This window comes from Sus scrofa, chromosome 5 (assembly GCF_054392235.1).
Source record: "Sus scrofa isolate SSC_HxYL_T2T_F1_AM1 chromosome 5, Sscrofa_HxYL_maternal_Yorkshire_Landrace_v2.0, whole genome shotgun sequence".
Taxonomy (NCBI): domain Eukaryota; kingdom Metazoa; phylum Chordata; class Mammalia; order Artiodactyla; family Suidae; genus Sus; species Sus scrofa.
The window spans coordinates 87,600,100-87,625,915 of NC_139387.1; the positions used below are offsets into that span (position 1 = coordinate 87,600,100).

The following is a 25,816-nucleotide window of genomic DNA, read 5'->3' on the forward strand; positions in this document are numbered from 1 at the left end:
TTTATATCACTATCTACCAAAAATAAGTTTTCAAAATTTAATAGGGCACTGGTAGTACTAAAACTTTAGGTAAAAACAGGTCCACTTTGGGTTATTCAGGCCTCATACTCTGAAAGAACACTGTCCATGATGCCCTGGTAATGCACGCGAGCGGGAGTGCTGGCTTCTTACCTGGCCCATGCTGTGTGTAATTGAATGTCATGTTTTCTTCCTCCCTGGAACTGAAGTACATAAGTTCCTACATTAATCTACAAGTGTGTTTTTTAAAAAATAATTTTGTACATAACTGTTGAAGTATCTAAGTGAGAACTGGGTTTCAGTGACTTAAGTCATAGAAGAAGGGAGTTAAGTAGCTTCTATCCCCTCACCACCTCATTATAAAGGAGATGCTTTACTTGGGAGAGAAGTTTTTTTAATGCTGCCTTCTTAATGTCATATACTTGGGTATGATGATGTTTTAAGTTATTTATTTTTATTTCTTTTCCTCTTTCAGTGTAATATCTATACAGTATTTTCCCTTCTTCAGAAACATGCCTTGTTGCCTGCTTTCTGGATTGCCTTACTGGGTTATAGGAGTACTGGTTCCTTTTTTTTTTTTTTGGTCTGTCTTTTTAGGGCCGCACCCGTGGTGTATGTTAAGTTCCCAGGCTAAGGGTTGAATTGGAGTTGCCTCTGCGACCTACACCACATCTCACAGCAACACTGGATGCTTATTAACCAACCCACTGGGCAAGGGCAGGAATCGAACCTGTGTCATCCTCATGGATATTAGTCGGGTTTACCACTGAGCCCCGAGGGGTTATCTTTATTAAGTTACCTTTAATAATGCTAACTGAACATAGTTATGAGTGCCCAATTCAAAGGATTCCACAACAGTATCAATTAGGCATGAGAAATGGGAAAAAAAAAAAAACAAACCAAAAAACAGTTTCTACCACTTGCCAAGAATGAAATCTTATAGTGCAAGCTTTTTCTGGAAAATGCACTTTCTCTTAGGGAGAGTTATTTTATCCGCAGTCCAAAACAAGACAGTACTTATTGCTTTATGTGATAAAATACACTTTTGAGTCAGACAAGTGATATGTAAAATCTATACCAAAAGCTAGTCTATTTTAAATGAGATATTCTGAGCTCCCGAAATTAGACAATTTATATATTAGCTTATGTAATAATTTTCATATATTGACACTAAACTTATACTAAGTCATATAGTGTGTTCATGAGTAAAGAGTGCAACCCTACTAACTTTTTCAAGGAGCTGTACTCTACTGTCTACAAAATATTCAGTTTTAATTTATGGTTTCTTTTAGAGCTGGAAATGTTACTTTGCTTAATTTCACCAAGTGTAGCTTCCTCCTGCTCACTCTGCTCCAGCCACCCCAGTCTCTTGGCTCCTTGTGTCATGTTCTTTGCCTCTTCCTGCCCCTTCCATGGCTTGAAACATGTGCTTCTCACTGCCAAGAACATTTCTTCTCTTCCTCTGCCTGGCTAGGTCCCACTTGTTCTTCAGGTCTCAGCTTAAACTTCATCAGAAAAGCCTTTAAAACTTTTGTAAAAACTTTGTACTAATCACGAAAGAGAGAAAACAGCACCAGCCCAAATGGAGTAGGTTTGTAACAGCCTTTATGCTGGCTACTCTAGCTCCTTGGATATTTTTTTCAAGACTATGTTTATACCTATTTTAAGGATTTTAAAACCATAAGGCAGAATCCTTTCAAATCATGGGCTGACATGGATTCCTGTCTCTGGCTTCTGGGCATTACCTTTCAAGACGCCTAATAATACAGTTACAGCTTTCCCTGATCTCGCTCCAGAGACAGTTTCTTTGGCACTGCATCTTAAATAGACGCCTGTGCGAGGCTGTGCATTAAAAGAACTCCTTTGCCAAGGTTAATGCCAGCGAGCATGCCAAGTAAAGTAAAATAATGTGCTGGCTCTGTCTCTAGAAACCTAGTGGCCATGTATTGATTTTAGGGGCAGAAATTGCAAACTGATAAGTAATTCCTGCATCTTCCATAAAAATACTTAAGATTTAAAAATTATAACACTACAAGCATAAACTTTTGCCTCTTTTTAAAAAGTACAATTTAGGTTTTCCTTGAGTGTCCTCTAAGTGCAAACACTAACAGTTTCATGTCTTACTTTTTCACCTCTTTTCCAGGGCTCAATTCCAGAGTACATCTCAATGAAAGGCATTTCTGAACTAAGATTTTTTGTCCTTTTAGGGCTGCACGCATGGCATATGGAGGTTCCCAGGCTAGGGGTTAGATCGGAGCTGTAGCCGCTGGCCTACACCACAGCCACAGCAACACCAGATATGAGCCACATCTGCGACCTACACCACAGCTCATGGCGACACTGGATCCTTAACCCACCGCGTGAAGTCAGGGGTTGGACCTGCGTCCTCATGGATGCCAGTCAGATTTGTTTCCTCTAAGCCATGACGGGAACTCTGATATTTTTGAACTTTAAACACTGGATAATTGGTTGAAGTTGCTAGGCAAAGACAAGTCATAATAGTGCCCTTCAGCCAGGACAGGAATGCCAAGAAGGCTCATTCATGCATATGTAATGACCAATATTAGGTTTAAAGAAATCAAATCTTTCTTTCAAACTAAAGCAATCATTAATCAAAGAACACAAGTAATATTTTGGGCTAACAGCCATTTAAGGAAATGGCAGAGCCCATTCCTAATTGTGGAGGAAGAGCGTTACTTGTAAAAAACGGTTTTCTATACATTTCCCAGCTTTGCAAGTAGCAGTCCCTATGCCATAAAAGTAGCATCCTATAGGACAGTACAAAGGAGAGAATGAAGCATCCTATAATTCTGCACAGACTACAAACTTACGTTTCCTGCTCACATCAAGAGCAAAGTAAAGCAAATTTTAATTTAGATTTCACACCTGAGAGTAAGGCAGTCTAGATAACCCCCAATTACTCCTGGTTTAAAAAACTAGTTACTTTTGCTCTACAGTAGAAAATGACAGTACACTGTAAATCAACTATAATGGAAAAAAATCATAAAATAAATTTTTTAATTAAAAAAATTAAATAAAGGAGTTCCCACTGTGGCTCAATGGAAATGAATCTGACTAGTATCCATGAAGATGCAGGTTCGATCCCTGACCTTGCTCAGTGCGTTAAGGATCCAGCATTGCCATGAGCAGTGTTGTAGGGTCACAGACACAGCCTGGATCCCGTGTGGCCGGCGCAGCCAGCAGCTATGACTCCAATTTGACCTGCAGCCTGGGAACATCCATATGCTGTGTGTGCAGCCCTAAAAAGACAATAAATAAAATAAATACACTTGCTATTTTAAAATAAACTAATTACTGAACAAAATGTAAGATACTATGGAAAATAATATTAAATAATATAAAATGTCTTTTTAAATGTATCACTGAGTTGACATGAAAATATGGCATCTGCAAAACTCCAAAAATGAAGTTGAAACAGGAAACCTGTGAAGTAAGCCAGCACTAAAGGCTGCTTTTGCCCTGAGAGTTCTGTTAAACTTGAGACGAAGAGGTACCAGTAGGAGGGTGCTAGGCGTAAAACCTGAGGTTCATGAAGCCTGGAGTCTAGCTGGGCCACCACAGAGAAGAGAGCAGCAAGGACACTTGGCTGTCTCAGTTTGGGTGCTAGGTGGAGGGGGATAAATCACCACCACCCTCAAATTAATCATCACTGGCTAGCCTGCATGGTCTGTAACCTGAACTCACAGAACCTTCGAGCTGAAATACAGAACCTCTCGGGTAGCCCCTGGGTGTTTGGCAGAGCAAACAAATTTTCTTAGGGATCTCAATTTCAGTCCCGTACTTCAAGTAAGGCCTATTTTTCCAAGGAAAGTAAGTTTCAGATATCACAAAACAAAGGGAAATGGCACTATAAATGGAAAACAACGCAATTCATACAACAGACACCCACAGCGGTATCAACTCAACAAAAGTTAATGATGTATAAAGGGACAGTATGGAAAATATGAAAAAGGAGCAAAAGATTACACAGAGCAAACAAGTATATTTGTAAACCAAATGGAACTCACAAGAAAATAATATAATTGGGGAAGAAAACCCAAAAAACACAGGAGGTTTAAAAAGAATAAAATGGAAGAGTTCCCATCGTGGCTCAGCAGAAACGAATCTGACTAGCATCCATGAGGACGTAGGTTCGATCCCTGGCCTCACTCAGTGTGTTAAGGATCCAGTGTTGCCATGAGCTGTGATGTAGGTCGCAGACACGGCTTGGATCTGGCGTTGCTGTGGCTGTGGAGTAGGCCAGTGGCTACAGCTCTGATTTGACCCCTAGCCTGGGAACCTCCATATGCCGAGGACGTGGTCCTAAAAAGACAAAAAAAAAAAAAAAAAAAAAAAAAATACAATGGGGAAAAAAAAAAAAAGGCAAGAGGAGAGTGGACAAAAATTTTAAAAGGGATGACATGAGGACCTAGAAATCCAAATTTTATTTGTAATCACAATATATGTAAAGGTACTAAATCATCCATATTTTCCTGTCGGCTTATCTTTTAAGTGTGTCTCAAAATGTGAGACCAAAGAAAGATCTAAGATATTCAGAAGAACATGGTAGGTAAAAACAACAACAAAGAGATGAAAGTAACAGCATTTTATAGAGTCAATACATAATTATAAAAGATTCACTGGTGAAATAGAAAAAGTAAATTGGTATGCATCTAACAATAAAGTCAAAATAAAAAGCAAGTCTGAGGTCTTGAGATTGGAGTAAACAAGAAATCAAGTTATTAGGTAAATCAGTAAGGAGAATGTCAGCACAGTACACTAACAAGTTTGATCTAATGGACACCCTACTCGACAACTGCGGGAGTTCCCATTGTGGCTCAGTGGTAACAAACACCACTAGTATCCATGAGGATGCAGGTTTGATCTCTGGCCCCGCTCAGTGGGTTAAGGATCTGGCATTGCTGTGAGCTATGGTGTAGGTCACAGACGCAGCTCTGATCTGGTGTGGCTGTGGCTGTGGCGCAGGCCGGCAGCTGTAGCTCAGAGTCAGCCTTTAGCCTGGGAACTTCCATATGCCTCGGATGCAGCACCCACTCCCCTCCAAAAAAACAGTTGGGGAATATACACTTTCATCAAGTACACATGAAGCATGTATCAAAACAGATCATAAGGTAAATCATACTTTAATATCAGATAATTAAAATCTTACAGCTCATATTCTCTGGCAAAATGACATTAGAAATAAAGATTAAGACAACTATAACCTAGTATTTGGAAATATACTTTTAAAAATGACTAATGGATTAAACAGGCAAAACTCTGGAAGGATTAATGATGAAAAAAAGAGAAGGCACAAATGAACTAACAGGAATGGAAAAGAGTCATAATTACAGGTGCTGTGGAAACTAAAATGATATAAAGATAATATGGATAACAGTATCAAAAAGTTTTAACTAAAATAGATGGATAAATCCCTAGAAGAATTTATTATATTTAACAAAAGTGCTTCAAGAAGAATAAAAATCCTAATGATATAACTCTTAAGGAAATGAATCAATCGTTTAAAATCTCTTAATGACCAAATAGCTTTAAAAACTAGTTCCGGAGTTTCCGTCGTGGTGCAGTGGTTAACGAATCTGACTAGGAACCATGAGGTTGTGGGTTTGGTCCCTGCCCTTGCTCAGTGGGTTAACGATCTGGCGTTGCCGTGAGCTGTGGTGTAGGTCACAGACGCGGCTCGGATCCTGCGTTGCTGTGGCTCTGGCGTAGGCTGGCAGCTACAGCTCCAATTCGACCCCTAGCCTGGGAACCTCCATATGCCGCAGGAGCAGCCCAAGAAATGGCAAAAAGACAAAAAAAAAAAAAAAAAACTAGTTCCAATCAGGACGGGATTAAGATGGCAGAATAGAAGGACTAGAGCTCAACTTCTCTCCTAAAAACAACAAAATTCACAACTAAAGACTGAGCACTCGTCACCCAAATGGACTGGAAACCTTAAAAAAGATACCTTACTCCAGAAGAAAAAGAGGAGGCCACATCAAGAGGTAGGAGGGGCGATTTCTCGATATAAACAACCCCATACCTCCTGGGTGGGAAGCTCCACAGACTGGAAACTAACTGGTTCACAGAGACTCACCTACAGGAGTGAGAGTTCTGAGCCACACATCAAACTCTCACGTGTGGGGATCTGGCACAGGGAGAAAGAGCCCCTGGAGCATCTGGCATTGAAGGCCAGTGGGGCTTGTGCGCAGGAGCTCCACAGGACTGGGGGAAACAGAGACCCCATTCTTAAAAGGCGCACACAGACTTTCTTGTGCACTGGGTCCCAGGGCAAAGCAAAGTCTTCATGTGAATCTGAGTCGAACCTCACTGCAGTACTTGGAGGACATCCTGGGAAAACAGGGGTGAATGTGGCTTGTGAGGGAAGGACATTGAAAGCAAAGCCCTCGGGAACATTCAGCAGCCGTGCCTTTCTCTGGAGGGGGCCATTTTGGGAAAATCTGGCCCCACCCTTCAGTCAGCTGCTGAGAAGCCCCAGAGCAAACAACAACCCAAGTGGGATCACAGCCCGTCCCACCCCTCAGTAAACAGTCTACCTAAAGACCCCTCAGGCACACAGATGCCTCTCATCCCATCCAGAGACTAAGCCCCGCCCACCAGAGGGATTAGAATCAGCTCCACCTACCAGTGGGCAGGCATCAGCCCCTCCCATCAGGAAGCCTACAGCAAGCCCCCCATACCGACTTCAGCCACAGGGGGGCAGACATCAGAAGTAAGAGAGGCTACAACTCTATTTTCTGTAAAAAGGTCACCACACCAAAAACCTATAAAAATGAAAAGACAGAGAAGTATAACTCAGATGAGGGAGAAAGGAAAAACCCCAGAAAATCAGCTAAGTGAAGAGGAGATTCTCAGCCTCCAGGAAAAAGACTTTAGACTGTTGATGCTGAAGATGATGCAAGACATTGGAAATAAACTGGAGACAAAGATGGATAACTTACAGGAAACACTGACCAAAGAGATACAAGATATAAAACTTAAATAAGAAGAGATGAAAAATACAATAACTGAAATAAAAATTTCACTAGAGGCAGCTAACAGCAGAATACAGGAGGCAGAAGAACGAATAAGCGAGGTGGAGGACAGATTAGTGGAAATTACGGATGTGGAACAGAAAAGAGAAAAAAGACTGAAAAGAAATGAAGAGAGTCTCAGAGAACTCTGGGACAAGGTTAAATGCACCAACATCCGTATTATAGGGGTGCCAGAAGGACAAGAGAGAGAGAAGGAGACAGAAAAAATATTCGAAGAAATAATAGCCAAAAACTTCCCTAACATGGGGAAGAAATCACTCACTCAAATCCAGGAAGTACAACGAGTACCATATAAAATAAACCTATGGAGGAACACCCCGAGACACATAATAATCAAACTGACCAAAATTAAAGAGAAAATCTTGAAAGCAGCTAGGAAAAGGAAACAAATAACATACAAGGGAACCCCAATAAGGTTATCAGCAGATTTTTCAACAGAAACTCTGCAGGCCAGAAGGGAGTGGCATGATATACTTAACGTGATGAAAGGGAAAAACCTCCAACCAAGATTACACTACCCATCAAGGCTCTCATTCAGATTTGAAGGAGAAATCAAAACCTTCACAGATAAGCAAGAGCAGAGAGAATTCAGCAATGCTAAACCAGCCTTACAACAGATACTAAATGAACTTCTATAGGCAGAAAAGAACAAGAGAAGGAGGAAAGAAAAAAGAGCAGCAAAAGCAAATCCAAAGCAATTAATAAAATGGCAATAAGAACATACATATCAATAATTACCTTAAATGTTCATGGACTAAATGCCCCAACCAAGAGACACAGACTGGCTGAATGGATACAAAAACAAGACCCATATATATGCTGTCTTCAAGAGACCCACTTCACTTCTAGGGACACATACAAATTGAAAATGAGAGGATGGGAGAAAATATTTCATGCAAATGGGGATGAAAAGAAAGCTGGAGTAGCAATACTCCTATTAGACAAAATAGACTTTAAAATGAAGAATATTTTAAGAGACAAGGCAGGACATTACATAATGATCAAAGGATCAATCCAAGAAGATACAACAATTTAAAATATCTACGCACCCAACACAGGTTCACCACAATATATAAGGCAACTGCTAATAACCTTAAAAGGACAAATCAACAATAACACAATAATAGTGGGGGACTTTAACACCCCACTTACAGCACTGACAGATCAACAAGACAGAAAATCAATAAGGAAACACAAGCCCTGAATGATGGATTAAACCAGATGGACTTAGTAGATATTTATAGGACATCCCACCCAAAAGCAACAGAATACACATTCTTCTCAAGTGCACATGGAACAGTCTCTATGATTGATCACATCTTGGGCTACAAATCCAACCTTGGTAACTTTTAAGAAAATTGAAATCATATCAAGCATCTTTTCTGACCACAACACTATACCACTGGAAATCAACAACAAGAAAAAAACTGCAAAAAACACAAACGTGGAGACTAAACAACATGCTACTAAACAACCAATGGATCACTGAAGAAATCAAAGAGGAAATTAAAAAATACCTAGCAGCAAATGACAATGAAGATACGACACTCCAAAACCTATGGGATGCAGCAAAAGCCGTTCTAAGAGGAAAGTTTATAGCAATACAAGCCCACCTCAGGAAACAAGAAAAACCTCAAATAAACAAGCTAGCTTTACATCTAAATCGACTAGAGAGAGAAAAGACTTGACCTAAAGTTAGTAGAAAGAAAGAAATCATAAAGATCAGAGCAGAAATCAATGAAATAGAAACAAAGAAAACCATAGAAAAGATCAACGAAACGAAAAGCTGGTTCTTTGAAAAGATCAACAAAATTGATAAACCCCTAGACAGACTTATCAAGAAAAAATAAGAGAGGACTCAAATCAATAAAATTAGAAATGAAAAAGGAGAAGTAACAACGGACATCACAGAAATACAAAGGATCTTAAGAGACAACTCTATGCAACTATATGCCAATAAAACAGAAAACCTAGAAGAAATGGACAAATTCTTAGAAAAAGTACAATCTTCCAAGACTAAACCAAGATGAAACAGAAAGATGAATGGACCAATCACAAGAACTGAAATTGAAACTGTGATTTAAAAAATTCCAACAAACAAAAGTCCAAGACCAGATGGCTTCACAGGCGAATTCTATCAAACATTTAGAGAAGAGTTAACACCTATCCTTCTGAAACTATTTCAAAAAATTGCAGAGGAAGGAATACTCCCAAACTCATTTTATGAGGCACCATCACCCTGATATCAAAGCCAGACAAAGATACCACAAAAAAAGAAAACTACAGGCCAATTTCACTGATGAACATTGATGCAAAAATCCTCAAAAAAATCCTAGCAAACCACATCCAACAATACATTGAAAGGATTGTACATCATGATCAAGTGGGATTTATCCCAGGGATGCAAGCGTTCTCCAATATCTGCAAATCCATCAGTGTGATACACCACATTAACAAACTGAAGAATAAAAACCATATGATCCTCTCAATAGACTCAGAAAAAAAGCCTTTGACAAAATCCAACACCCATTTCTGATAAAAACCCTTCAGAAAGTGGGCATAATGGGAACCTACCTCAACATGATAAAGGCCATGTATGACAAACCCACAGCGAACATCATTCTCAATGGTGAAAAACTGAAAGAATTCCCGCTGAGATTAGGAACAAGACAAGGATGTCCCCTCTCGCCACTACTCTTCAACATAGTTCTGGAAGTCCTAGCCACGGCAATCAGAGAAGTAAAAGAAATAAAAGGAATCCAAATTGGAAAGGATGAAGTAAAACTATCACTATTTGCAGATGACATGATACTATACCTAAAGAATCCTGAAGACTCTACCAGAAAACTGTTAGAGCTCATCCACGAATTTGGCAAAGTCACAGAATACAAAATTAATACACAGAAATCAATGGCATTTCTATATACTAATAATGAAAGACCAGAAAGAGAAATTAGGGAAACAATTCCATTCACCATTGCACCAAAAAGAATAAAATACTTAGGAATAAACCTACCTAAAGAGACAAAAGACCTACACTCTGAAAACTATAAGCCACTGATGAAAGAAATCAAAGATGACACAAATAGATGGAAAGATATACCATGCTTGTGGATTGGAAGAGTTAATATTATCAAAATGACTATACTACCTAAGGCAATCTACAGATTCAATGCAATCCCTATCAAATTACCAAGGACATTTTTCACAGAACTTGATCAAAATATTTTAAAGTTTGTTTGGAAGCACAACAGACCCAGAATAGCCAAAGACATCCTGAAAAAGAAACATGGAGCTGGAGGAATCAGGCTCCTGGACTTCAGACTATACTACAAAGCAACAATCATCAAAACCATATGGTACTGGCACAAAGACAGAAATAGAGATCAGTGGAACAGGATAGAAAGCCCAGAATTAAACCTAAAGCCAACTAATCTATGACAAAGGAGGCAAGGATATACCATGGAGAAAGGACAGCTTGTTCAATAAGTGGTGCTGGGAAAACTGGACAGCCACATGGAAAAGAATGAAATTACAACACTCCCTAACACCATACACAAAAATCAACTCCAAATGGATGAAAGACCTAGCTATAAGACCAGACACTATCAAACTCCTAGAGGAAAACATAGGCCAAACACTCTCTGACGTAAACGACAGCAACATCTTCTCAGATCCACCTCTTAGAGTATTGACAATAAAAAGAAAAATAAACAAATGGGGTCTAATCAAACTGAAAAGTTTCTGCACAGCAAAGGAAACTCGAAATAAAATGAAAAGACAACCCACAGAATGGAAGAAAATCTTTGCAAGTGAATCAACTGACAAGGGATTGATCTCCAAAATTTATAAACACCTTCTGCAGCTCCATAGCAAAAAAAAACAAACAACCCCATCAAAAAATGGGCAGAAGATCTAAACAGACAATTCTCCAAAGAAGACATACAGATGGCCGAGAAACACATGAAAAGATGTTCAACGTCACTCATCATTAGAGAGATGCAAATCAAAACCACTCTGAGGTACTACCTTACACCAGCCAGAATGGCCATCATCCAAAAGTCTACAAACAATAAGCGCTGGAGAGGGTGTGGAGAAAAAGGAACCCTAGTACACTGTTGGTGGGACTGTAAATTGGTGCAACCACTGTGGAAAGCAGTATGGAGATTCCTCAGAAAACGAAACATAGAACTACCATTTGATCCAGCAATCCCACTCCTGGGCATCTATCCAGAGAAAACCATGACTCGCAAAGACACATGTACTCTAATGTTCATTGCAGCACTGTTTACAATAGCCAAGACATGGAAACAACCTAAATGTCCATCAACAGAGGAGTGGATCCAGAAGATGTGGTACATATACACAATGGAATATTACTCAGCCATTAAAAAGAACGAAATACCAGCATTCTTAGCAACATGGATGGACGTAGAAACTATCATGCTAAGTGAAGTCAGCCATACAATGAGACACCAACATCAAATGCTTTCACTGACATGTGGAATCTGAAAAAAGGACAGACAGAACTTCTTTGCAGAATAGATGCTGACTCACAGACATGAAAAACTTATGGTCTCCGGAGGAGACAGTTTGGGGGGTGGGGGGATGTGCTTGGGCTTTGGGATGGAAATCCTGTGAAATCAGATTGTTATGATCATTATACAACTACAGATGTAATAAATTCATTTGAATAATAAAAAAAATAAAGTAAAAAAAAAAAAAAAACTAGTTCCAATCAAACTCTTCCACAGAATTGAAAACTCATTTAAGAAGACTAGCATAACCTTGAAACCAAAACTAGAAAATGACAGGACATAAAAGAATTATAAGCTGATTTCACTCATTAATGTAAAAGCAAAAATTCCTAAAGAAAATATTTGCAAATTGAGTCCAACAATGTATTAAAGCATACACGTGCACACACACTCACAGACACACCATGACCAAAACTGGGTTTATCTTAGGAATTAAAGATTGGTTCAATATTAAAAAGTCAACTATCATAATTTAATACATTAACATTAAAAGAAAATAATTCAACCATTTAAATAGCCTAGAAAGGAGTTCCCATCGTGGCGCAGTGGTTAACGAATCTGACTGGGAACCATGAGGTTGCAGGTTCGATCCCTGGCCTTGCTCAAGGATCCGGCGTTGCCGTGAGCTGTGGTGTGGGTCGCAGACGCAGCTCGGATCCCGCGTTGCTGTGGCTCTGGCGTAGGCCGGTGGCTACAGCTCCGACTGAACCCCTAGCCTGGGAACCTGCATATGCCAAAGGCGCGGCCCTAGAAAAGGCAAAAAACAAACAAACAAATAAATAGATAGACTGGAAAAAAAGAAAACCATTCAGTAAAATTCAACAACCATTCATATAAAACTATTAGCAAACCAGAAATAGAAGACAGTCTCTTTAACCTGACAAAGGCCACTTGTGGGGTAAGAACCTCAGGTGAAATACTGAAAGCATTCCCTTTAAATCTGGGCTGAGACTAGGATGTTCACCATCAGTTCTTTTCAGCATCGTACTACAGGTCCTAGCAAGTACGGAAATGTAAGAAAGTTTTTTAAAGGTTGAAGGATCAGAAAGGAAGAAAATTGCCACTATTTCCAAAGACGTAATTATATTTGAAAAAAAAAAACTTAAAAAGACATCTACATACATTATCAGAATAATAATTTAGCATGGTTGCTGGATCCCAAATCAACACATGGCAACAATACAGCTAAAACCAGCAACAACCACTTAGAATAGCAAGTGTAATTTTAAGAAATTTTCTATAGCATTAAAAGTATATAAATAAATCCTGGAAGTTTTTGAAAACTAATACAAGACATCAAGGCCTTTATAAGAAAAACTGTTAAAGTTTATTGAGCGATAATAAAAGAAAACCCAATGGAGTCACACATACTGTTTTCGGCTGGGAAGACTCATTACTGAAAAGCTATCAATTTTCTCCAAGCTAATCAACAAATTTAATACAAATACAAAAGATAATACACAAACTGGGAGGAAATACAAACAACAAACATCTTTAACTGACAAAGGACTGGCATTCAGAATATATAAAGAAATCATGAATCAATGAAAAAAGGCACACACCCAATAGAAAAACGGGCAGAAGACATGACTAGGTATTTCACAGAGGAGAAACACATTTATATATGAAAAGACATTCAATTTCATGAGTAATTAGAGAAATGCAAAATAAACCTACAGTAAGATGCTACATAATCACTGTCCATTAGAAAATATAAATAGTCAAGATTAAGTGTTTGCTAAGATTAAAGTGTTTGCAATGACACTCAACCATGAAAAGTGGGAGTGTAACTGGTATAAATGCTTTAGAAAACAGTTCAGGGAGTTCCTGTTGTGGCACAGCAGAAATGAATCCAACTAGGAACCATGAGGTTGTGGGTTCAATCCCTGGCCTAGATCAGGGTTAAGGATCTGGCCTTGCCATGAGCTGTGGTGTAGGTTGCAGACGCGGCTGGGATCCTGTGTTGCTGTGGCTGTGGCGTAGGCCGGCAGCTGTAGCTCTGATTGTACCCCTAGCCTTGGAACCTCCATATGCTGCAGGTGTGGCCCTAAAAAGCAAAAAAAAGAAAACAGTTCAGCATGACCAACTAAAACCTACTTCTTAGGGCATGAGTTCTCAAATATTTGGTCTCAGAACTTCTTTACATGCTTAAAAATTATTGAGGACCTCAAAGAGCTGTTATTCATGTGGGTTATATTTATCAAAATTTACCACATTAGAAATTAAACACAAACAAAAATACACAGGTACACACTTGATATGCAATCAGAGTGATAATGTCATCATATATCTGGGAAATATTAAAATGTGAAAAAGGAGAGTAAAGAGGACAAGGCATGTCTTACTACTCTTTTTTGTCTTTTTAGGGCTGTGCCCGTGGCATATGGAGATTCCTAGGATAGAAGTCGAATTGGAGCTGCAGCCGCTGGCCGACACCACAGCCACAGCATCACCTGATACAAGCCATGTCTGTGGCCTATGCCACAACTCACGGCAATGCTGGATCCTTAACCTACTGAGCAAGGCCAGGGATCGAACCTGTGTCCTCATGGATGCTAGTCAGATTCCACTGAGTCACGACAGGAACTCTGTGTCTTACTATTCTTATGAAAATAGCTTTGCCCTCACAGACTCTCCTAAAAGGGCCTCGGGCCCTCCAGAGTCCCTGGACCAAACTGACAATTGCCCTAGAGCAACTCTTACACATGTGCACCAGGAGACATGTACAAGAATTCACTCATTCTTCAAATATTTATTAAGCATCTACATGTGCCAGCATTGTTCGAGACATTGTGAATGTGTTAAACAGACAAAATCAGACAAAACAAAATCCCTGCCCGCATGGAGCTTACATTGTAACTGGCAGAATGCTCATAGCAGCATCATTCAGAACAGCCAAAAACTGACACAACAATCCAAATCTCTATGAACAGAAGAACAGATTAACAAATTGTGGTATAGTCATACAATGGAATACTATACAGTAGTGAAAACAAATGACTTAACATGCATAAACATGAATAAGACTCTCAAAAACAATGTCAGAAAAAAGCCACGGAAGAATACATACAACATGATACCATTTACATAAAAGTTCAAAAACAGGTAAATCTAAGTAATAATATTACTAGGGATACTTAAGATAGATGGTAGAACAATAAAAACAAGGGAATTATTAACAAAAAATCCAGAATAATTACCTCAATGTGGTATGTGTAGAGGGAAGACCAAGGGAGAGGGGGCAGATTCTATACATCTGAAGGTGTTCTGGTTCTTAAGCTGAAGACTGAATACATGTGAGATTTTATTTATTCTCAACAAACATTTTAAAAGAAAAAGATATAAGGTTATGTGACACATAATTTCATCAACAAAGAGAGGGAACATTTCCTGTTATTTTAGCCACTACTCTACATTGCATATCAGCCAATTATTGTAACTGGAGGGAAGAAGTATATGATAACATGAAAAAAAAAAGGAAGAACATGGGTTATTCTTCACAGAAGTTAACTAGGCTTCCAGAGAGTCAGGACCTAGTGAGATGGCAGTGTTACAATACTGTCCTGCCAAGTTGGTTCAGAGTCACTGGCATGATTTTGGTTAATTGGCTACTTTGTTCACTGGGTATAATTATTTGTATAAAGCAGAAAATAAAATGATAGGTGATGCAACCCTCAAAATAAGCTGACAAAGACACTGCCTCTTAATAGAATTCTGTTGACTTTCAAAAGTACAAGTTCCCTTTGGCACATTCTCCTAATAGTGCATTTGCGTTCAGCAATCCAAAAATACAGACCGTGCATGGTGGCTAGTGACTGTTTCTCCACAGTGATCAATAACAGGTGCCAGGTTGGTCACACAAATATAACAATTTTGCAACCATGTGTTTGTCAGGGTCATTGCTGGCAGTGCCATTTCGCATATAAAACAAGACACAGTTAAGGTGCAGTTTCGCCTGATTCAGGGGATTGGCTATAAATTTTGGTATGTAATTGAGAAATTTGAAAAAAAAAATCTTGAAACGTTGGATCCATCCCTTGTACCCAACAAGGCAGGCTAAAGGTTTTGTTTGTTTGTTTGGGGTTTTTTTTTAGGGCAGGCTAAGGTTATTATCTTAGGTTAGGGAGTTGGTGCAAGAGGTAGAGTAGGCCCAGCAGCAAATGGCTGGCAACACATTCCCAGGAAATACGTAAGGAGAAAGTGTATCCTTCAGGTCCAATCTCCCCAGCTAAGTTCCAAACATTCAGAAGGTTCCAGACATCACTGCAGCTATTTTTAAAATCCCAGGCAGTTACAAGACCCCAAAACTTACCTATATGTAAGCTGGAAGAGACAATGCCATCAGGGGTGCTAAACTGCAACTGGCAGCAGGATTTTAGATCAAGCAGCAGGTTGGGCCTCCAGAGCCCTGCTTGCTCTCTTAAATGCTATGCTGCCTTAAGTGCACATCCACATCTTTGCCAAACTGGATGCAATTATTATACCTTTAGCTTTGTCCCCCTTCTCCAATAAGAAACCGAGAAATGAGGAGGGAACTTCCACTCTTTCTCTCCAGAGAGGAGGAAGAAGGGATAATCCTCTTGGTCACGGCGGGACACTTTCTGGACCATGACTTCCTAGCGGACAGAGTCACTCCATGTTCAAAAACAAACACTAGCTGCTACCTCATATAGATTTAGAAGTAGAAGACAGAAATCTATTTTGAATAAGGAGGCTGCTATAGCTCCTTGTTCTTTCATCAGTTTATAAAATTTATTGTTTCTCCTCAGAATGTTGTGATTCACATTTTTCCAGGTATGATTTTTAAAAAGTCTGAGTTCTAGAAATACATAAGGACTCTCAACTATAATTGGGAAACATGGAAGGAAGGTGTCATTTTGTTTTCCAGTAGTTTAAGAATCCTGTCCTATAAGCTCAGAGGGGGGACAACAGTGACCTGACTTGATATGTAAGAGAATCCAGTGTGGTTCCCATGCTGGCATTCTGTGTCCTCCAGCAGTTTCTTATGCTTACAGATAGATCGGTAGGGCTTTCCTACCTACCTATTTAACATAGGAAAGCCACTGGAATCAGTCTGACTTTGGAAACATTTTTAGCTCATTTCCTGGTCACTCAATGTTAAAAATCATTATCTAGCAATGCCCACCAATCTCAGTAAATGCTCAGACCTTTTTAGATCAAAGACTTACTCTTGAAATCTATATATCCATATTAAATCACTTCTAGCCTAATAAATATATGACCTATCTCTTATTTATCTCAGAACTTTTCTCAGGAACCTAAGTAACAGCAGGGTAGGGTAAGACAAACGTGGAGCTTGTATTTCCTCCAGAGGCTTATTAAACCTGATAAAATCTTTCCCTTTCAAAGCCTCCCTCCCAATTTGTGGAGGAGAGTGAGACTATGGAGAGAGATGTAAAGGTGACAATTTTCTTTAATCATTTGTTAAAATATTTAAGAACCAACTAAATGGCTGATATGGAAGAGATATAAAGACCTAGTCTCTGCCTTAAAGACCCACCATCTGGCAGAGGGAGAGGAACAGTGCTAACAAGTTGAAGGACACAGCAGCTTTTAGGTTGCTATGACAGAAGATTTAACAAAGAACAGTGGGACACAAGAAAAAGGGGTCAAATCTACCTCGAAATGGAGTATGTCAGGAAAGGCTTCATCAGGTTGCCAACACTTACGTGAATCTTAAAATACGAATGGAGACAGGTGGGATGGAAGGGGGGGGGGGGCTGCAGACAGAAGGAGGTGCATAAACAAAGACAGCACAATCTGATGGAAACCAGAAAAAATCAGTGTCAAGGGAGTGATTAAAAGTTTCAAATGACAATATTAACTACATGAAAGAATTTGGTTTCGGGAAATGAGAAGTCATCCCTGACCTTTGCTAGGACCATTTCGATGGTGTAGCAGGACAGAAGGCTGGAGCCATTTGCCTTTTTCACTTTTAAGCGTACTAGTTCAGCTACAGTGAAGGTTAGTATAAGTTTACATTTCTATCAGAAAGTAACTCCCACACACAATCCACTAACTCCTAAACAGGTTTTTAGACAAATCCATTCCTTATGAGACTGCCTGTATTATATTAAGTGAATGATATAAAATCAACATTTCTACAGATTTACTCTGCCACCACAATTTTTTTCCATGTAGTTCAAAATAAATAACACCTGTAACTGGTTAAGTAGAAAAGGTGCTTTATTTTACATATCATTGGTACACAATACATATAACTGCCTAAACTTAGTCTTGAAAAGCATGACTGTCAGTTATACCTAAAATGGTCAAAACCAAGTCTATTTTGTAACCTACTTCATTTATGACCAGATGACTACAATACTTTTAAATACGAATAATCTCTTCATATCCAATGTTACAAGTTATTTTTAAGCTACAATGCTGCAACTTTTAAAAATAAAAATACCTTCAGTTATAGTAGGTATATAACAAATCTTTGCTAGTCTACAAATCTTTGAAATAATGGATCAACAGTTTTATCTTCTCGTAGATGATTATATTTATGTAACTGGGTTATTGGGCAGAGGAGCCTCATACATGCAATTAGATTACTTCTGGTTTTATAAAAAATGCAGATAAAAGTGATTTTATAATACTCTATTTCTAGTTAAATTGCCAAACAGTTTACTAAACTAAAATGAAGCCAATACAGTATTTTAGAAAACATAGTTCTAAGAGCATGCAACAGCAAAATCTTTTTACTACATATGTGAACCAAAACTGCAGAGTCCAGGAAGAGGACTGTGGCACAAAGGCTTATGTATCTGAATTGCTTATCCAGCTGGGAGGAATAAAGAAAGTAATTTAACTCAATGCAAATCTTCTTATGGAAGATAGCTGCATATTATAACTCACTGCTACTCAAAGGGATCCTCACTTCGAAAATGTGCCAAACATACGCTAAATGCACTTCTCTTGTTACTTACCCTAACCCAGTCTATTCATAAACACAGAGCTCAACGATCTCTTATTAACTATTAATGTCAAAGCCACAGAGATTTCTCAGTGGCATCTTGCAGTCACTAATCATTTATCAAAGAGATAAATGTGACTAGTACTTAAGATACGAATGCGAAAACATGGTTAAGAATCTGGACTAATGCTCAAAGTAAAAATATTTGTTATTTTAACAAATCCCTTGGTATAGAAAGACTGCCTTTCCCTCTAGAAATAAGACATATTTTAGAACCACAGGTTCATACTCACTTCCCAGTCTAGAACAGAGGCGTTTAAGCAAACTAAACTAAACAGAATACTAAACAGGCATAAATGTACACATTCAAACAAATACTCTATTCTCTGCTCAAAATTAACTTATTCCTTGTCCTTAAGAGAAGTGCTTCAAGATGCAAATTGTTAATGCAGCGAATAAGGGGTTAAAAGCCAGACCTTTTCCTAATACAGCAAATAAATCATTAAAACAGTTGGGCTTGAAACATAACTTTCCATTCTTACTCTTTTTATAACTAAATGCACACATATACACAACAAACCCTAGCATTTAATATGTGCAAAATTGCTTACCATTTATTTTAACTTTGGTTAAGTACTTCTTTCGCCTATATCAGACATATTATGGAAGCTATACAAATGATTACAAACATAATAATGAGGTAAGTTAAAATTCTACTAGTGCAAAAAAAGCAAGCATATGCTAAAAGCAAAGCATATGAGTTAAACAAATGCAGAATGAAGCTCTCACCAAGGGAGGTGCTGGGATAACAAACCAGAAAAGCTCCTTGTAAACATTGTTTGTAAAGTACACATTTAAAGATTAAGGATTCATATAGTCACAAAAAAGGTATTCTAACAACACCATAGTAGTGCATTTATTTTACCTTTAGAGTTTGGAAATCATTCATTATGTGTCTTAACAGTTTGCATATTTTCTTCAAGAGAAACTTAATTAGTGAGACACATTAATCACAAATACTGTAGTATAAAAATCCCAGTTCTTTACAAAAATTATATATTAAAATATTCTATACACTTTAAATTAGTAACTGGAACATACATACATATCAATTCTGCACAATCAAATCCATCCTTGCTGGGAGTACTATACATGAAGTTTGAGGACACAGCTACTCAGTCAACCTAAACTGGCATAAGGTTTTATGGTATAAAAAGATAGGCCTGTGCCCCTGCAGTCGCTGCAGCTCTTAGTCTGAAATATCCTTTCTGCAATTATTGCTCTTTATATTCATTCCAGATTTGAATAGGCAGTGGAAACATGAAATTCCTAAAAGGTTTAAAACAAGTTACCTACAGCAGAGTATCCATAATGCCTATATGCAACTTTAAGGTTGTTAATGGAACCTGAGTAAGCTGTCTAATGCTTATATTTCTGTTGTAAAAAAGTTTATACAATTTCAAGGTAAAAACAATGCAAAAATAAACATTTAGAGCATTTACAAAAATCTTACAAATGTTTAAAACACTATTTCAAAAACTTGTGTTCTGTTAAGGTGCTTCTTTCTTTCTGCAATAAGGAGGACATATACTTTCACTTTGAATTTTAAATTATGAACATTTTAATTTCAGCAAAAGCAAAGTTAGATCCATTAAGACAGATGTTAAAATGTTTAGGGATATACTTCATTTCTGATGAAAATACAGAATTTTAGTGCTGAAAGGGACCTTTAAAGATAAACTCTTTTAACTCCCTCATCTATTAATAAGGAAATCGAGGACCAGATAAGTGCTTTGGCCAAAAATATATTCCAATATATCAACCTGGTATGAATCAAGAAAACCCACTATTCTCTTTATGTATTTTGCCATGATTCTTGGAAAATGATAAAAATTCAAAAGCAGAATTTCTGAACTTGCCTCTTTTCTTTTTTGAATTTCTTAAAGCTCTGTGCTAACTGTAGATCAACAAAGAATGAATCAAATGGCTACTAAAATTAGTATCACAAGTATTTTCCAGTAGAAGATAGTGAGAGGACCACTGCTCATGTAGAATGAAGTCAGAGGAAGTGCTCAAAGACAGGGCCTTTACAGTGTAGAGAACATGCACTACACAGACAGCACAGTGTACAACAGCCAGTTACGAGGATCATCTCAATAACTCTAGGATGACTGAGTTACATGGCCCTTAGAAAAGATACTGGAATAATAAAGCCTTCTAGCTTTGATCTTAATTTTACTATTTTTCTTGATAAAAGAGCTATAACTGTAAAGAAGAATTCATATACTAATTTTCAGAGGCTTTGCTTCTTTTCTATTTTTATTTGGATCTAGAATTGAGCAAATACATTTTAAGAACAACTTACAAACCCAAATTCATAACTGCTAGAAATACAGTCAGAGAATACTCTTTTAAATGACAAATCTTCATAACCAGTTACTAATAAATAATCATCACAACAGCTGCAGTAAAAAAAAAAAAAAAATCAATTTAAAGGTGCTTTTTTATTGTTACCTTGAAGCCATCGAACTTGCGTAGCTGGTCCATATCCCTTTTCATTCTTTGCTGATATCCTGAACACAATGGCAGGTCTGGATGTATAATCAATATGTGCATTTGCAAGTTGCCCAGCAGTTACTATACATGATGTCTTAAGACCACAATAAATCTTCATAAACACAAGCTGACTTGGATTATCTTGTATTTGTGCTGTGCGGATAGCCAAGTAGGCTGAGTATTCCAAAATATTTCCAGAAGGTGAAGTTGGAGGCTCCCAGGAAAGATGGATACCGTCAACATTCTTGAAGAGGGGGGGCAAAAAGACAAAAACAGGTAAAAGCTCTGAAGTTTTCTCGCATATCACTTATTGAGCCCATCTTTAGAACAAAGATGCTGTTCACTAAAGTAACTGTATTAGAGCTTAGAACTTTTAATTGTTGATTTTTAAAAACTTAATTGGATCTATAATGGTTAACTTCTGCCCCTTTAAAAAACATAAGTAGGCTTAAACGCCTGCTTATACCACCCCAAGAAAGAGATTTTTCTTATCTGAAAGGAGATCCTTTGTTCTCTAAATAAGGGTAGGGACCATAGGGTAAAATATAATCCAATTTCATGTGTTCTATTAAAAGTTCTCCAGCATAACTTTTGGTCTGGTTTGGTTCCATAACAAGAACAAAGCTGGAGTTCCATGGTGGAGCAGTGGGTTAAGGATCCAGTATGTCACTACTGTGGCTTGGATTGCAGCTGTGGCATGGGTTCTATCCTGGCCCTAGAACTTCTGCATGCCATGGGCATGGCCAAAAACAAACCCCCAAAACAAACAAAAAAAACCCCAAGAAACAAACCAAAAAATGGTTAATATTAAGAAACATATACAAATTTCGCTGACTGTCTATAATTTGGATGCTGTAATTCTACCTGAAATTTGGTCCTTAAAAATATCATGAATGATCAGCAAAATATTTTTTTAAAAATTTAATCTACCCCTTTTAGATCATCTTTCGTTTCATCAGAATTAACAATCTCTAAACTGACAGTTTTACGTCATGTACAAAGTTTCAATAATTTAAATGATTTAAGTCTTGATCTGATGTCTCACCTTTGAAATTCTGACTGCAGAAGGAGCTCCAGGAAAACCGGGAATACAAGTTTTAAATTCACTGATTTTGCTGAAAGGGCCTATTCCACAACCATTTATGGCAGCAACTCTGAATCTGTATCCTGTGCCTGGAACAAGATCTTGTTTCTTAAGTAAACTGTAGTCAGGTACGTCTGCATTTCCTATCTAAAATGTAATACATGCAAAAAGTCAAAGAAAAGATGCAATTAATTATTTTTTCATTAAACAGTAAAACTTTTAAAGAATGTATTTTAGGGTTGTAGTTCATATTATTTATTTTTCTCTTTCACATATGGAATGAACCCCATACTACAAAAGTATCTAAGGCCATAAACTGGAGATTCTTATCCAGAGAGAAAGTACCTTTCCAGGTGGGAATCACTGGTTATAAAAAGAAATAAAAAGATATTCTGCACATGAAGACTATTAAGATAGAAAAAAATTAACCACTGTAAATAAAGCAACAGCTATTTACTTAACTAAAGTAAACTTAACTTGGAGTAGAAATCCCAGAAGATTTACTATCAAATAGTCTAGCCAGGAACACAGGCAAGCAAGCTTGATAGAAAAGGAGCGAATAGCATGTAGTACAGAGCATTTTAAAAATTAAGATTTAGCAGATGCAAATAAATGTTAAATTAAATAGACTGCATACTCTGGGTAGGAAGATCATAACATCTATAACTTTCAAACAATTTTTCCATATTCTCCCTAACACCACACCATTGTGAGACAGGCAGTGTGAATCTATCACCCATTGTTAAGGGAGCTGGGTCTTCTCCACTTCACAGGTGAAGAGACTCAGAGAGGTTAGTTAAACAAGTAATTTATCAAAGGCCACCCTACCGAGCACTGGAACAAATGATTCAAACTCAAGTTTACTGGCTCTAAATTTTATGTCCTTTTTTTTCTTTTAGGAAAAACAGATAGCTACTAGGCTCTTATATATGGATTATTTCCATATATATAAAATCAAACTAGAGAAATTTTGTTAAGCATAATGCTAACAAATTATTAGCCAGGATGTCTATTTTTTGTCAAGAATTGGAAGCATTCAATATGTAAAAGAGGGATACCAGAAGTAATATTAGAGAAACTAAAATATAATGATAAATGATATTTATCATTTGTAAAATCTTTGGGAGATTCAAACTGAGTATCTATTTCTTCGGCAATTCCCTCTCTGAAATTCTCTACTCCAGACAAAAAATTAGTTCAATATGCTTTGTAATTGTTATCTATTTCATAATTCTTAGAGGGTTAATGTCTCATTTATATATATGAGGTCCTCTTTAAGAGACTTCAGAATTAAGGGAAAATTCAATAGTATTCAGTAGCATTGGGGCTTTTAAATATTTAAAACTGAAATTAGTAATAACAAAAGTTCTAAGTAAGAAAAAAATGTCCCTTTTTCTAAGCATACTAGCCAACAGAATTAGAGATATTAAAAAAAAAACCTCTTCATCTGTACTGGCCAAACCGTATCATTTGTGACTCAAAATCCAGCCCAGTGATTATATAAGATTTTTAAAATAACTGGCTCTATAAAAGGAGCCTTAAGAAAGAATACATGATAACTAGATATCTAGAACTCTCAATTATAGATTGTGAACAGATCCCAATTTCACGCATTCAAGTGACCTGAATCAGGATTATTTAAAAAAATCTCATTCTTGAGGCTTATAACTAACAATGTAGAAAATAATATTAATAGCTACCTTTGAGATGCTTTGCTTCCCTTTTGGCAGCAAATAAAACTGGCTCACCAAAGCTGTATTATTTTTAAAAATTCCTACATCACACCACTGTCGTTCTCCTGCTTTCACTGTGGCCACTGGATTTGAAGTAGTCTCTTTCTAATTTCAGAGAAAGAAAAATTTATGAAGACTCTTATTGAACATACAAAAAAATTTAAGATTCAATAAGTCCATGCAGTGATCTACAAGTAGGTATATGGGTAAACACCACAACATTCATAGCTCATAAGTAAATAAACTTAACAGATTAGGTCAACTGACAGTGAAACAGGGATGCCAATTCAAACATAGGGAGTGACAGGCATTCTCTAAGTCAGTAGCTCTGTACTATCAACCTAGCTGGAGTTAGCATGCTTTCCAATCAGTGATATGTTAAAATGCCAGCTGTTTTATAGAACATTGTCATTTCAGAGACTCTCTCAGAAAATGTAATAACCCCTTTAGTGTGACATTACAACTTGCTCCAAAAGGAGCAAATAAGGAAAAATTCATTCCAAGCTGGCTCATTTCTAGATTCAAAAACAACTAGCAGAAATTCAGTGATCTTTGCACTTGAAATACCTGGGATTCTCCAAACCTAAAAGGAGAAAAAATGTTCAAAACTAAAATGCAATTTGAATATAATTTAGTATATACTAAATAGGAGCAGATTTAAAACAGTTTTACATTTTTACCTTGATTTAAGACAAATAAACTTCCTCTACCTTAAGCTACTTTTAGTGATAAGTGAATTATACTTATCCCTGGAACTAACCTTTTTAAGCCATCTTCTTTATAAATGAGACACTGTTTCCAGAAGCTCAAAACAAATGTGCACTTCAGTTATTTATTTCTGTCTTAAATATATAACAGCAGAGGTACATGCTTATAATTCACATTACTTATTATTTAGGCTATCACACATGACAAAGTGAGCTAACTAGAAGAATCTTTAAGGTTTTCGTTTTTTGTTTTTTCCAAAAAAGAATAGCTTTAAACTTGTTTTCATTTTAAAGTTGTAAAAACTCTCTCCAACAACTTTTATAAAACAACTGGCTCCAACTGAAATAACAGATACCACTCTGGCTGATGCACTGCAAAACAGATTTAAGAGGAAAAAAATTCATTTAAATAATTCTTCTCTGAGAAGAGTCTAAGAACACTAGGACTTAACATTCTGAAAAGGTGAAAGCTGATAAAGGCAAATACATAATAAAAATCCATAAAATCATGACTGAAAGAAAAATAAAACTACAGACTATTTTTCAAGATTCTAAAAGGTAAATTTTAGGTCAAATAAAAGCTATTGTTCATAGCAGTAAAGTTGAAATGACTGGTAATTTTAAATATACACAAACCCATATATGGATTATCATTATATTCATCTAATTGAGACAGTCTTAGTATACTATTTGCAAGGCATTATTCTAGCATTTTAAGTTTGGTACCAGGCAGACTAATTCTGGCCTTCCACCAAAACACCCAACATCAGAGATTACTGGGATACCCTACAGGTATGTCTAACTCAATACTGCAATATTCTGTTGTTCTCCTCCTAAGTGATAGCAATAATAACATTCAAGTGTTACGTTTTGTTTTATTCTTTCTTTTTAGGGCTGCGCCTGGGACATACGGAAGTTCCTGGGCTAGGGATTGAATCAGAGCTGCATCTGCCAACCTGCACCACAGCCAGAGCAGTGAAGGATCTGAGCTGCATCTGCAACCTACACTGCAGCCTGCAGCAATGCCAGATCCTTAACACACTGAGCAAGGCCAGGGATTGAACCCGCATCTTCACAGATACTATTTCGGGTTCTCAACCCACTGAGCCACAGCAGGAACTCCAAGTTTCATGTTCTACAACATGTCCTTCTACTTTTTAAACCATTAATGTAATTTACATATAT

The 25,816-nt window shown here is 37.4% G+C and overlaps 1 protein-coding gene across 9 annotated transcripts in view; it reads right to left on the reverse strand.

Annotated features, from left to right (window-relative positions):
- Positions 1-25,816, reverse strand: part of HCFC2 (host cell factor C2) — a 201,819-nt gene that overhangs the window by 145,983 nt on the left and 30,020 nt on the right. For 2 of the 9 annotated variants that reach the window (XR_014804171.1, XR_014804167.1), the window contains exons 13-16: positions 24,685-24,729; positions 23,892-24,029; positions 22,153-22,338; positions 17,801-21,351 (exon numbers count right to left, since the gene is read on the reverse strand). The exons of 1 other annotated variant lie outside the window; for it this stretch is intronic. Coding sequence is in view for 1 of the 8 variants with exons in the window: in XM_003126644.6 (XP_003126692.1) it covers positions 21,037-21,351; positions 22,153-22,338; positions 23,892-24,029 (639 nt within the window). In the remaining 7 variants the exon portion in view is untranslated. Of the gene's footprint in view, positions 1-17,800; positions 21,352-22,152; positions 22,339-23,891; positions 24,030-24,684; positions 25,004-25,816 lie in introns of those variants that run through there. 6 more of the 9 variants (XR_014804170.1, XR_014804168.1, XR_014804172.1 and 3 more) reach the window with 3 other exon arrangements.